General features: G+C 46.2%; 1 protein-coding gene across 1 annotated transcript; it reads left to right on the top strand.

Annotated features, from left to right (window-relative positions):
- Positions 1-415: 415 nt before the first annotated feature.
- On the top strand, positions 416-1,915 carry LOC121741276. Its single transcript, XM_042133985.1, has 2 exons — positions 416-1,076; positions 1,633-1,915. The coding sequence occupies exons 1-2, from the start codon at positions 471-473 to the stop codon at positions 1,795-1,797; spliced, it is 771 nt and encodes a 256-aa protein (XP_041989919.1). The 5' UTR covers positions 416-470; the 3' UTR covers positions 1,798-1,915.
- The last annotated feature ends 9,924 nt before the right edge of the window (positions 1,916-11,839 follow it).

Raw genomic sequence — 11,839 nt, forward strand, 5'->3', positions numbered from 1 at the left:
TGCTAAACTAATCAATAAACACAAACCGGTTATGCACCGCGATCGATCTACTTGGAGAAAGCGACCGGAAATTGATGAAAGGGATTCTCTGCTGGTGGGCCTTCAAATGGGCTCAAGTCGTTGATAGATTCTATTGAAATGCCCAAATTTTAGAAAAAGAAGCCCGTGTTTTGATAATTAAACTCAACTGAACCCGGCCCACTATTCACAGCCCGAAAATCTGTCAACACTTCAATGCTCAATCAAAAAAGTCCCCACCCAGTCCACTATACTGCACACACTCCCCCCTCTCTCTCTCTACATGCAAAATAAAAAACACTCGCTCACTCACTCAGTATCTCTCTTTCTCTGTACATGCAAAATAAAACACACATTCACACACAATATCTCTCTCTCCTGAGCCAGTCAGCCGCGACCATGAAAACAAACCTAGCGAAGCTCAAAACCACCACTCGTAGCCAGCTTTTTACATGCGGATTCTTCCGCCATTGCACTCAAACCGCCCTCAGCCCCACCAGCAGCTCCACCGCCCCTCCCTTCCCCCACCCCCGCCGCAGGCCGAATCCTCCTCCAACACCTCCCAAAGCTTCACCCAGTGGCGCTTCCCACTCTCCAACTCCCCCATGGCCCACCAACCCTACTCTCAACCCAAATCCGACCCCGAATCCGAACCCCTACCCGACCCGGAACCCGACACCCCTCCACTGACCGCCGCCGCCCTCGAGGAGCTCTTCCTGGCCGCGGAGATCCGGTTCGGGTCGGGTGGGAGCGGTCCACCTGCTGGAGCGGTCGCTGGTGTCGAACCCGCCGCGGTGGAAGGGTGCTGCTGCCCGGCGGCGGTGGTGGCGTGCCTCCGCGAGGGGGTGGCACGGAAGGCGGCGAGCAAGGTGCTGCTGGCGCTGTGCCTGGTGGAGGGGAACCGGCTCGCGGCGGTGGCGGCGGTGGTGGAGGCGCTGGCGGACGCGGAGAGCGCCTTGGCGGAGCGGTCGATGGCTGCGCTGGAGCTGCTGTGCACGACGGCGGAGGGGGCGGAGGAGGTTCGGGCCCACGCACTGGCCGTGCCGATGATGGTTCAGGTGAGGGATTGAAGGTCTATTAATAAATGACATTGTTTCGTTAATATAACCACATTATTATATTGGTAAAAACTAAAAACTAAAAAACATCAATAGGTAGGCGATTGGATTTGTTAGTGGTGGTCAACAATTAGTTAAAAACATTAATAACATACTGTATATGTAAACGTTTAGATTTTTGGATTTATTTGACGTTATTTAATTAAAAATATCAGTATACGGAGTACTAGACAATTGGGTTTTTGATAGATGTAAATAAAATTCATAGACTCACCAAAAATCTCGATTTTACAATTTTATTTGCCATATTCGTTACTATATTTATGCTGCATTTTCTTTGTAATAGGATGATTGTGAATAAATCAAATGATTATGGTCTCATTTACTGATTTTTAAATGGCTGAATGTACCAAATTCATGATTCTTTACTTTGCATTTTCTTTTCCTCGATTTATTTTATTTTTAATACAGTATAATAAGACTATACTAGTAATTCGGTTACAATTAAGTTTTATTCTATATATTCCGTATTTATTAATTTTGTGGTTGGTTGTAGTTGATGGGCGAGATGGAAGGCGGTCGGGGTAAGGAGCACGCGATCAGCATGTTGGCGGTGATCTACGGCGGGGCGGAGGAGGGAGCCGCGGCGGTAGAGGTGGCGCGTGCAGGGAGAGTGCAGCGCGGCTCAAGATTCTGCACGACAACGGACAGCTGGAGATGACTGACGAGGAGAGATGAACGGCCATGATTTTTCTCTTTCGATTAATGTTTCTTACAATTCCAATAATTACTGTGCCCCACGTGAATAATTTTTTTCTTTTTTCTCAATTTTGATGCCATGTCCCTTGATTATTGATGTATTTTTATTTTATTTATTTTCATGTTTTATTTTTTGTAAATAAAACTGGTTTGTGCCTTTGAAGTATTTAGAATTTTAGATTGTAATACACTAAAATATTCTGGTGAGACGGTTATCTAAAAGTAGTACGTCAATCATGAAATCATGCATGAACATCTAATGTGGAGTTCGAGTGTTAATAGTATGAGCTATAAATCCTCGCAATTTTATTCTTGAGGCAAAATCATGCATGAACATAGTGGTATCAGAGTCATGGTTCGGGCCAGACTCAGCTCTTGGTTTACTCAATTGCTTTGCACGTTTCCCAACATTTAAGCCCAAGCTAGATCAAGACATGTGATGGCTTGTGATATGTGTGGTCTTAATCTTGTGGTCTTGGTTTGAATAGAAGCTTGTTGGTGTTCAAACGATCACACAATAGAGAATTAGAATTTATATATTGGAAACCCCTACACTATTAGTATGAAGTGTCCCACAAACAAAATCCTAGAAACTTAGTCCAACGTTGATAATATTGTATTGATGTTGAGTTTAGGTGTGCATGTTTAAACCTTTACACGATTAATAGGAGTAAAAAACAAAAATGGGGTGTGATGTACAATTTTTTGTATTAATATGTGAATAGTTAGTTTGTTCAGAAAGAAGAAAGAAAACAGTGAGGCTAAACTATGGTTATTTCACAATTTATTTTTGATTTCTCAAGTTGGCTGACCACCTATGTTGAGTAGACTCTAGATTGCATACCAAACCCTAGTTTTGCTAAACTAGGGTGATTTTGAATAATATGGGACCTTATATAAATGCATAAATATGTATGCGTTGAAGTTTGAAGATGTTGAACGTGAAAAAGTAGTGATGAATGTAGGCGGGGTCGATTATATATAAAATCCCATCCCAACTATATATCATATTCGATGTCACAGTATATTCTCCGGTAAATTTCTCTTATAGAAACTTTAATGTTATCGTGTAGTTTAGTGTAGTGTGTTATGAGTACTATTGTTGACATGCTTAGTAAAAGAGTGGTGAGATTGCCATTAATTTGTCACGTCCATGATACTCTTCTGCATAGTCACAAATTCTATTTCCTAAATATGTTCATAATCAACCACTAACTCACTCACAAACGACAATCCCTCTTCCAACAACATCTCCTTAGCTTCATCCCAACAATACTAAAATTAGTATAGTTCTCTGTCATATCACACTAAAATAGGAGTAGTAAAAGTCAAGACGAAATCCTGGGATTTCCCTAAAAGGCTTCGGATAGTTTAATTTTAAAGCATACGAGGAAATTACCGTTGTACATGTCGGGTAGTTTATGCAACTTTAATTGCAGTAGGAAATTAGCAATAATATGTATGTATATTATCTATAAATATTTTTACAAGTGTATCTCGTGGTAATGTCCTTTAAAAGTGAGACATCATCATGCTAGAAAATTCCATTTTCCTCCTCTCAATTTGTAAAATGAATTGTAATAAAAATTCAGAAAATATCCAGGTACTAAAATATAGTCAGTGATGGATCCGCGAATTTCTGACGTTAGTAAATGCTGGTAGAGAATGAAGATTATGACACAAAGAAATTACGTGGTTCGATTTACTGAGGTAAATCTACGTCCACGGGAAGAAAAGGGGGCAGAGTTGTATTGCTTGATCTGTTTTCTACAGCTTACAAATACCAACTTGCTATTTGCTATATGGTCTTTTATCTCTAGAGAGCTTAACCCTCTTCTATCTGATCTAAGTTCTATTTATATCTTGAACTAAGATCGTGGCTTGCATCACCACCCTAAGTCGTGGATGTCGTGTAGGTCATGGCCTAAGATCGTGGATGTAGCGTAGGTCATGGCCTACGATCGTGGCCTGAGTTGACACCACGTGGTAGTGGGTGTGTTGGACATCCTGTATGGGTCCACTAACTCCTTGTTCGGTCGAATACTGAGACCGAACTGCTTTGGTTGCCGATCTGAGAGTAGAGCTTGATGCCGACCTGAGAGCAGAGCTTGATTGGATGGCTTTTACCGAGCTGTAGGCTGAGGCCGAACTTTTTGGTAATGCCGAACTCATACTCCTGCTTTGGTTGCCGATCTGAGAGCAGAGCTTGATAGGTTGGCTTTTACCGAGCTGTAGGCTGAGGCCGAACTCTTTGGTAATGCCGAACTCATACTCTTCCTTGGGCTTTGGGCTGATGGGCCGTCATTGCTGTTGGGCTTGTTTAGTACGCACCCCATCACTACCCCTCCCGAAAAGCGAAGTGAATCACTTCGGCGAAGCGAGTCACTTCGGCATTCTGGAAAAGGGTACGGGGGAGGCTGAAGTCAGGGGACGTGCCCTGCGCGTGACTGCATTAAATGCGGCATTAAATGCGACAGTAAAATCCGGCCGTCGAATCCTGAAAAGGTGGAATATGAAACGGTGCGATGATTTGAAATCTTTTCCAAATCTGATAAATACCGCCTTTCTTCATCATTTGAACACCTTTGCTATTGGCTTCTTCTGCACTCTCTATCTTTTGCGTGAAAAATTTCCTTCCGCTTTCAAAAATTTCCTCAGGATTTCTTCAAACTTTCAAAGAGTAAGAACCATGTCTGCTTCTTCTTCGTCTGAGTCTGGTAGCGGTAGAAAAGGGGGTAAGGGGTCTTCTAGCCGGAAAGAATCCGGGGAGAAGACCGTAGAGTATTTTCACAGTATCTTGAGTAAGGATACTGTGATATCCCTTTACGAAAAATACTCTTTTCCTGGGGGGAAGGCGGTGGTTCCCGACGATGATCATAGGGCTAACGACCCGCCGGAGGGTTATGCCACCGTTTACGAAGCCTGCTTAGAATGCGGGCTTCGTTTCCCTCTTCCCCCACCTTTTGTAGAGCTTCTTGATTTTTTTCAACTCCCTTTAGGTCAGGTGACTCCGAATTCTTGGAGGCACTTGTCGGCTTTTGCTGCCGAACTCCGTAGGTTAGATAAGGATCTGTCTCTGCGGGCAATCCTTAATTTTTTCCAATTTAAAAGGAAGGGATCTTGGTTTTACTTGATCCCTTTACAGCCTTTTAGGGCATTCTGCAAAACCAAGTGGCCGAAATGGCAAAACCGCTTCTTTTTTTATAATAGGACAGCGGCTCCGGGCTTCCCCTGGAGAGGGCCGAAGTCCGTGATTCCTCATCCTCGGTTAGAACCATTGGCCGAGCTCGATGGCGAGCTCAACAAGATTCCCATAGTTAGGAAACACTACACGGAGTCTGAGCTCGTCAAGGGCGACGTCGTGTTCGACATCTCGTCTTCGGACGAAGAGGCCGAGGGTGAGGAATTCTCTTTACCTTTATGTTCTACTGCTTTAACGAAGAAAACTAACCTTGCTTTCTTGCTTTTTGGCAGTGTACATGCTGAACAAGGCTACCCGAAAATCTTCGGAGTCCAAGGAGCCGGAGAGGCCGAAAACCACCAGCTCGGCGTCTGATGCCGAGAGGACTCCGAAAAGGCAAAAAACCTCTTCGGATCCGAAGAAGCCGGAGTCAACTTCGGCAAAGGGGAGGGGGAAGGCCCAGAAGCCCCCGAGAGCGCCAGAGAAAGACGTAGTCTTGGCGCCTCCTTCGGAACATATCTGTGAGCCGTTTTTATGGCCCACGGACTTCGCCGAGGTGAATTCTCTTCTTGATTTTCTGGCCTTGCTTTTTTCCTGTATTTGTTGTGGTCCCTTTGTTGACTTTTTTCTTTATTCATTTTCAGAGGAACGATATGCTCTCCAAGCTCGTCGCCGTCGAACTCTCCAAAGCGTCCAATGACTATGCTGAGATGCAGAGGAAGTTGGCGGCTGCTTGTCATCGGGCCGAACAGGCTGAGGCTAACTTTGAGAAGGCCAGAGCTGCTAGGATTTCGGCCCAGGATGAAGCTCAGTTTGCCAAAAACCAGCTCGTCATCCAGCGGGAGCAGACGAAACGGAGGGATGCTGCTGCCGTGGTTGCCCAAGGGGAGGCTCTCCGTGTTTACACGGAGAAACTCTTTTTGAGCAGCCAGTTCTCGGCCTTTGTCGGTAGTCTGGTAAGGCTAATTGCCGATAAGGGCGAGCAGGGGGCCGACGTCGTGCTGCCTCTGTACAGCCGAGAGATAGCGGCTCGGCTTCAGAATCTGCCGCTCCTTGAGGAGCTCGCTTCATCTTCGGTCCTGCTTTCTGCAGACCGAGTCCGGAGTTGTCGAGCTGATCGGGACGAGAACCTGGAGGCTATCTTTGCCTCCGTGGGACCCGTTTCACCCGCTTCGACTTACCACGGAGAGGGTGAGGCCGAGCCGCTGGAGCGGGAGGCCGAAGTCGATCAGGCCGGGCATCCGGAGAAGGAAGCCGATCAGGAGGCGGAGGCGAGGCCGGCAGGAGGCGAGGCTGAGGCTGAGGTAGCCCAGGAGAAAGAAGCTGTACCAGACCGAGGAGCCGGAGACGAAGCTGGCGGAGTATGATTTCGTCTCCCTTCTCTTAGTCTAGTTTCTTCCTTGTAAAATGGCCTTGAAGCCCTAGTGTAAAAAATTTTCCTTGTGAATGAAAAATTCTCTACACTTGTCTTCGTATAGCTTTTCGTACTCGCCTTTATTCCTGTTGTATTTTACTATCTGCTCGGTACAGCTGCCGAACTAATATAGCTGCTTTGTACCCAAGGAGATGGAGATACTTCACTGGAAACGGCTGTACTCTTCGGCTTTGGACGAAGCTGAGAGAAGAGCTATAGCCGATCAGACGAAGAATGACGAGCTTCTGGCTCGTTTAGTGAAGCTGGAGGCCGATATCAAGGACTTAGAGTCCGATAAGAAAGATCTGGAGGCCGAGCTGAATACGGCCATTGCTGAGAGGACTGCGTATGAGGATTACATCCGTGTGCGCGGGGGAATGACCATATCAGATGTTCAGAGTCGAGTTGACGAACTGTGGGAGGAATATCATGTACTCCGTATGAACAATGTGCTGGAGAGCCCGGCTTGCCAACAAGTTGTGACATCACTGCGGCGTTGGGCTTCTCGGTACAACATTGTTCTTTCTCGGCGCCCCTCCATAGAAAGATTCCTTCGGCATATCGCGCCAACAGATGCTCGCACTCCAGATCAAACCTCTGGTTCCCTTGTTCAAAATCCTACTCCCAGCCAACAACGAACTCCGGAACAGCCGGAAACGTCAAGACGAGAACGGGCTCAGGAGCAACCGGAATCGTCAAGACAGGGACGGACTGAAATTCGCCGAGGAGTTGTGACTATGAGCGAGCAAGATCAGCAGATGATTATTGCAGAGACTCTTCATCGCCGAGGTGTTAGGACTTCTCGGGCTCGGGGAAGAGGCGTTGGGTCGAGGATAGCATCTCGTCGACCTGCTTATTCTTCATCTGCTCGGAACAACCGAACTCGGCTTCCAGAGGATTTTGCAGATAGGTGGCTTAACTTCAGCAACCCTGGACAGTAGAATAGTCCTTTGTAATAGCGTAACGCCATTTTGTAGGGTAGCTGAGTTGTATGCCGAACAAGATTTGAAAAAATGAAATTTTGTTTTCGCTTCTAACACTGTATTTACAGCTTAGCGAAAAAATTTCATCGTACTTGTCCTCGGTCTTATGAAGTAAACTTCTTTGACCGGACTTGGTCCTTGGTCTTATGAAGTAAACATCTTTGACCGGACTCGTCTTTGGTCTGATGAAATAAACATCTTTGACCGGACTCGTCTTTGGTCTGATGAAATAAACATCTTTGACCGGACTCGTCTTTGGTATGATGAAATAAACATCTTTGACCGGACTCGTCTTTGGTCTGATGAAATAAACATCTTTGACCCGACTTGGTTTGTGTTCTAATTTGGCGATTTTTGTCGCCGGGATCGAACTTTCCCTTGTCCTAATTCGGCGAGTTTTATCGCGTGGATCGGACTTTCCCAGTTAACCGAAGTGGTCTTATGCAGTAAACCTCTTTGACCAGACATGGTCGTCCCCGGTCTTATGAGGTAAACTTCTTTGACCGAACTTGGTCGTCCTAATTCGGCGAGGTTTATCGCGTGGATCGGACTTTCCCTTATTGCAGTTCGTTTCAGACGAAGTGCTTGTTAAGCTGAATTGCGGTCTTGTATCCTCCTTGGAAGCTTGGACTCACAATCGTTGGCTTATTGCAGTTCGTTTCAGACGGACTGCTTGTTAAGCTGACTTGTGGTCTTATATCCTCCTTAGAAGCTTGGACTCACAATAGTCTTTAATAATCGATCTAAAAAGGGGATCAGTCTTTAAAGAACGATATACCTTGGTACCATTTGTAAGAGACGACAAGCACATAGAGACAAAACACATAGGGAAAAAATGAAAAAGACGAAAGAAAAAGACTTTAAACCTTTTATAAAACGACAAGTAAAAGGTACAAGTAAAAAAAACAAACAAATAAAAACACATACCCCTATGACCGAACTAGACACGAGACGGACTGACCGGACTTTTGTCTCTTACAAGTGGAACTTCTTGAGGTTGGAGACGTGCCATGTTCGGGGTACTTGTTCTCCTGACATGTGAGTCAATTTATAAGACCCTTTGCCGAGGACTTCTGACACCCGATATGGACCCTCCCATGTGGGTTCGAGTTTGCCCAGCTTTTCTGCTCGGCTTACTTCGTTGTTTCTCAAGACGAGATCTCCCACTTGAAATTGAAGCTTTTTTACCCTTTGGTTATAATACCGGGCTACTTGCTCCTTATACTTGGCTGCTTTTATGCACGCCAATTCTCTTCTTTCTTCGGCGAGATCTAGTTCTGCTCTCAGTCCGTCGTCATTCATTTCTGAGGAGAAATTTAGAGTTCGGGGACTGGGTACGCCGATCTCCACTGGAATTACGGCTTCAGTGCCGTACACCAGACTATACGGAGTTTCACCGTTGGAGGTTTTGGGTGTAGTTCGGTAGGACCATAGGACTTGAGGGAGATTTTCTACCCATTGTCCTTTGGCTTGTTCTAACCGAGCTTTTAACCCTTTCACCAGAATCCGGTTCGTTACTTCCGTTTGTCCGTTTGCTTGGGGATGGGAGACCGAAGTGAACCGCTGTTGAATGTTCAGCTCTTGGCACCAATTCTTGAACGTCTTGTCGGTGAACTGAGTCCCATTATCCGAGATGAGGATGTGGGGTATGCCAAATCGGCACACTATGTTCTTCCAGACGAAGTCCAATGCCTTTGAGCTCGTTATTGTAGCTAATGGTTCAGCCTCCACCCACTTCGTGAAGTAGTCCACGGCAACGATAAGGAATTTCATTTGCCGAGGAGCTTGAGGAAGTGGTCCCACTATGTCTATGCCCCATTGCATGAAAGGCCAAGGGCTTTGCATAGTGTATAGATCGGTCTGCGGCATCCTTGGGACATTTGCATGAATTTGGCACTTCGTACACTTCTTGACGAGCTGCACTGCCTCTTGTACCATGGTTGGCCAATAATATCCCCATCTCAGAACTTTTTTAGCTAAAGCTCTGGCTCCGATGTGGCTACCGCACGATCCTTCATGAACTTCCCTGAGGATGTAGTCCGTCTCTTCTGGTCCTACGCACCGCAATAACGGCTGGAGGTAAGACTTTCTAAAGAGGACTCCTTCATGAAGTTCGTACCGAAGTGCTCGGCACGTAATCTTCCGAGCTTCTCTCTTATCCTCGGGCAATTGTCCTTGATCCAGATACTGCAAGATCGGCGTCATCCAGTTCGGCGAGCTGGATACTGAATGTACCTCGGCTTCATCAATGCTTCGATGCATTAATTCTTCCGCCTTTGAGCTCGGATCTGAGGCCAACTTACTTAAGGTATCTGCTCGGCTATTTTCCGCTCTGGGAATACGGATTATCCGAAAATAGGAGAAACTTCGGCTGATGCTTTGCGCTTTGTCCAAATACTTCTTCATTCTCTCGTCACGGGCTTCACTTGTACCCAACATGTGATTTACTATGACTTGTGAATCACAATGGACTTTGAGAGATTTGACGAGCAGACTTTGCGCTAACTGGAGTCCGGCCAGGAGGGCTTCGTACTCGGCTTCATTATTAGTAGTGGGGAATAGGAACCGAAGTGAGTAGGTTACCTCGTGTCCGTCGGGAGCGACAAGTAAAATTCCAGCTCCACTTCCCATTTTGTTTGAAGCTCCATCTACGAATCCGCTCCAGCAGTCCGGCGGCTCTACTTCGGATTCCAAGGGCTGTGCTAGCTCGGCATTGGCAGAATTCTTCTGTTCGGCAATAACAGGAATTGCTTGATCGAACTTTGCTTCTGCAAGAAAATCTGCCAAGGCTTGTCCCTTGATGGCTTTCCGAGGTAGATATTCAATTGTGTGCTCTCCCAACTCTATAGCCCACTTGGCGATTCTGCCTGATGCTTCTGGTTTGGTCAACACTTGCCGAAGTGGCAGATCAGTTAAGACGCATACCTTGTGAGCATAGAAGTATGGCCGCAGTCTCCTTGCTGCATTTACTAATGCTAGAGCAATCTTTTCCAGAGGTTGATACCTGGTTTCTGGACCTCTTAATGCTCGGCTTGTAAAATAGATGGGAAGCTGCTTTAGGCCTTCTTCTCGTACAAGCACCGCGCTGATGGTTTGATCCGATGCCGCTAAGTATAAGAATATTACTTCGGCTTCGGTTGGAGCAGAGAGAATAGGAAGCTCGGCTAGATAACTTTTGAGCTCGTCAAAGGCCCTTTTCTGCTCGGCTCCCCACTCGAACTTTGGTGCCTTTTTCAACACCTTGAAGAACGGCAGTTGCTTTTCGGCTGCTTGGGAAAAGAATCGATTCAGTGCGGCTAGACATCCGGTTAGCCTTTGTACGTCATGTATGGACTTCGGCATTGCCATGTTCTGAACGACTTGAACTTTTGAGGGGTTTGCCTTGAGTCCATCCTTTGAAACCCAACAACCCAGAAACTTTCCCGAATCTACCAAAAAGGTACACTTTTGGGGATTAAGTTTGAGGTTGGCTTTCTTGAGCACGTTGAGAGTGGACTTGAGGTTGTGCTCGTACTCCGAGGTGCTTTTGCTCTTGACGACTATATCGTCAACATACACTTCGACCTCCTTTCCAATCAGGTGCCGAAAAAGCTTGTCTACCATCCTTTGATAAGTGGCTCCGGCATTCTTTAAACCGAATGGCATCTTTTTATAAGCGAAAATGCCGAAATCAGTAATGAAGGCCGTTTTTGAAGCGTCAATCTCATCCATTAAAACCTGATGGTATCCTTTGTATAGATCAAGAAAACAAAAAATTTCAAAGCCTATCAGAGCTTCTACTTTTTTATCTATGTTCGGAAGGGGATAGCAATCTTTGGGACAGTGCTTATTTAGATCGGTGAAATCTATGCACATCCGCCATCCTCCTTCCTTTTTCTTGATCATGACAGGATTGGCCACCCACGAAGGATACTTCACTTCGAATAACACATCCGCCTTCAATAATTGACGGACTTCGTCATGGATGACTTGACTTCGTTCTGCCGCAAAGAGTCTTTGCTTCTGTTTTATCGGCCGGACCGAAGGATCAATATTTAAACGATGAGTGATTACCTCGGGGGGCACTCCGGTCATGTCCAACGGAGACCACGCAAAGACGTCTTTGTACTCCTTGAGGAGCTGGATGGTTTTTTCCCGAAGTAGAGGCGTTCCCGCGAAGCCGATCTTAACCGTTCTGGATGGATCGTCTTCGTACAGCTGAACTGTCATCGAATTCGGCTCCGGTATGACTTCGGTCATTGCCTCTGACTCCGGCTGCTGTGATTGCTATGCTTGGTGGTGCCGATCTGACTGCTCGGCACTTCTAAGCGCAATTTGCAGACATTCCTTTGCTCTCTTTTGGTCACCTCGGATGACCGCTATCCCTCCCTTAGTAGGGATCTTGATGGTGAGGTGATAAGTGGAGCAAATGGCCCGAACTGTGTTG

This window comes from Salvia splendens, chromosome 7, assembly GCF_004379255.2.
Source record: "Salvia splendens isolate huo1 chromosome 7, SspV2, whole genome shotgun sequence".
Taxonomy (NCBI): domain Eukaryota; kingdom Viridiplantae; phylum Streptophyta; class Magnoliopsida; order Lamiales; family Lamiaceae; genus Salvia; species Salvia splendens.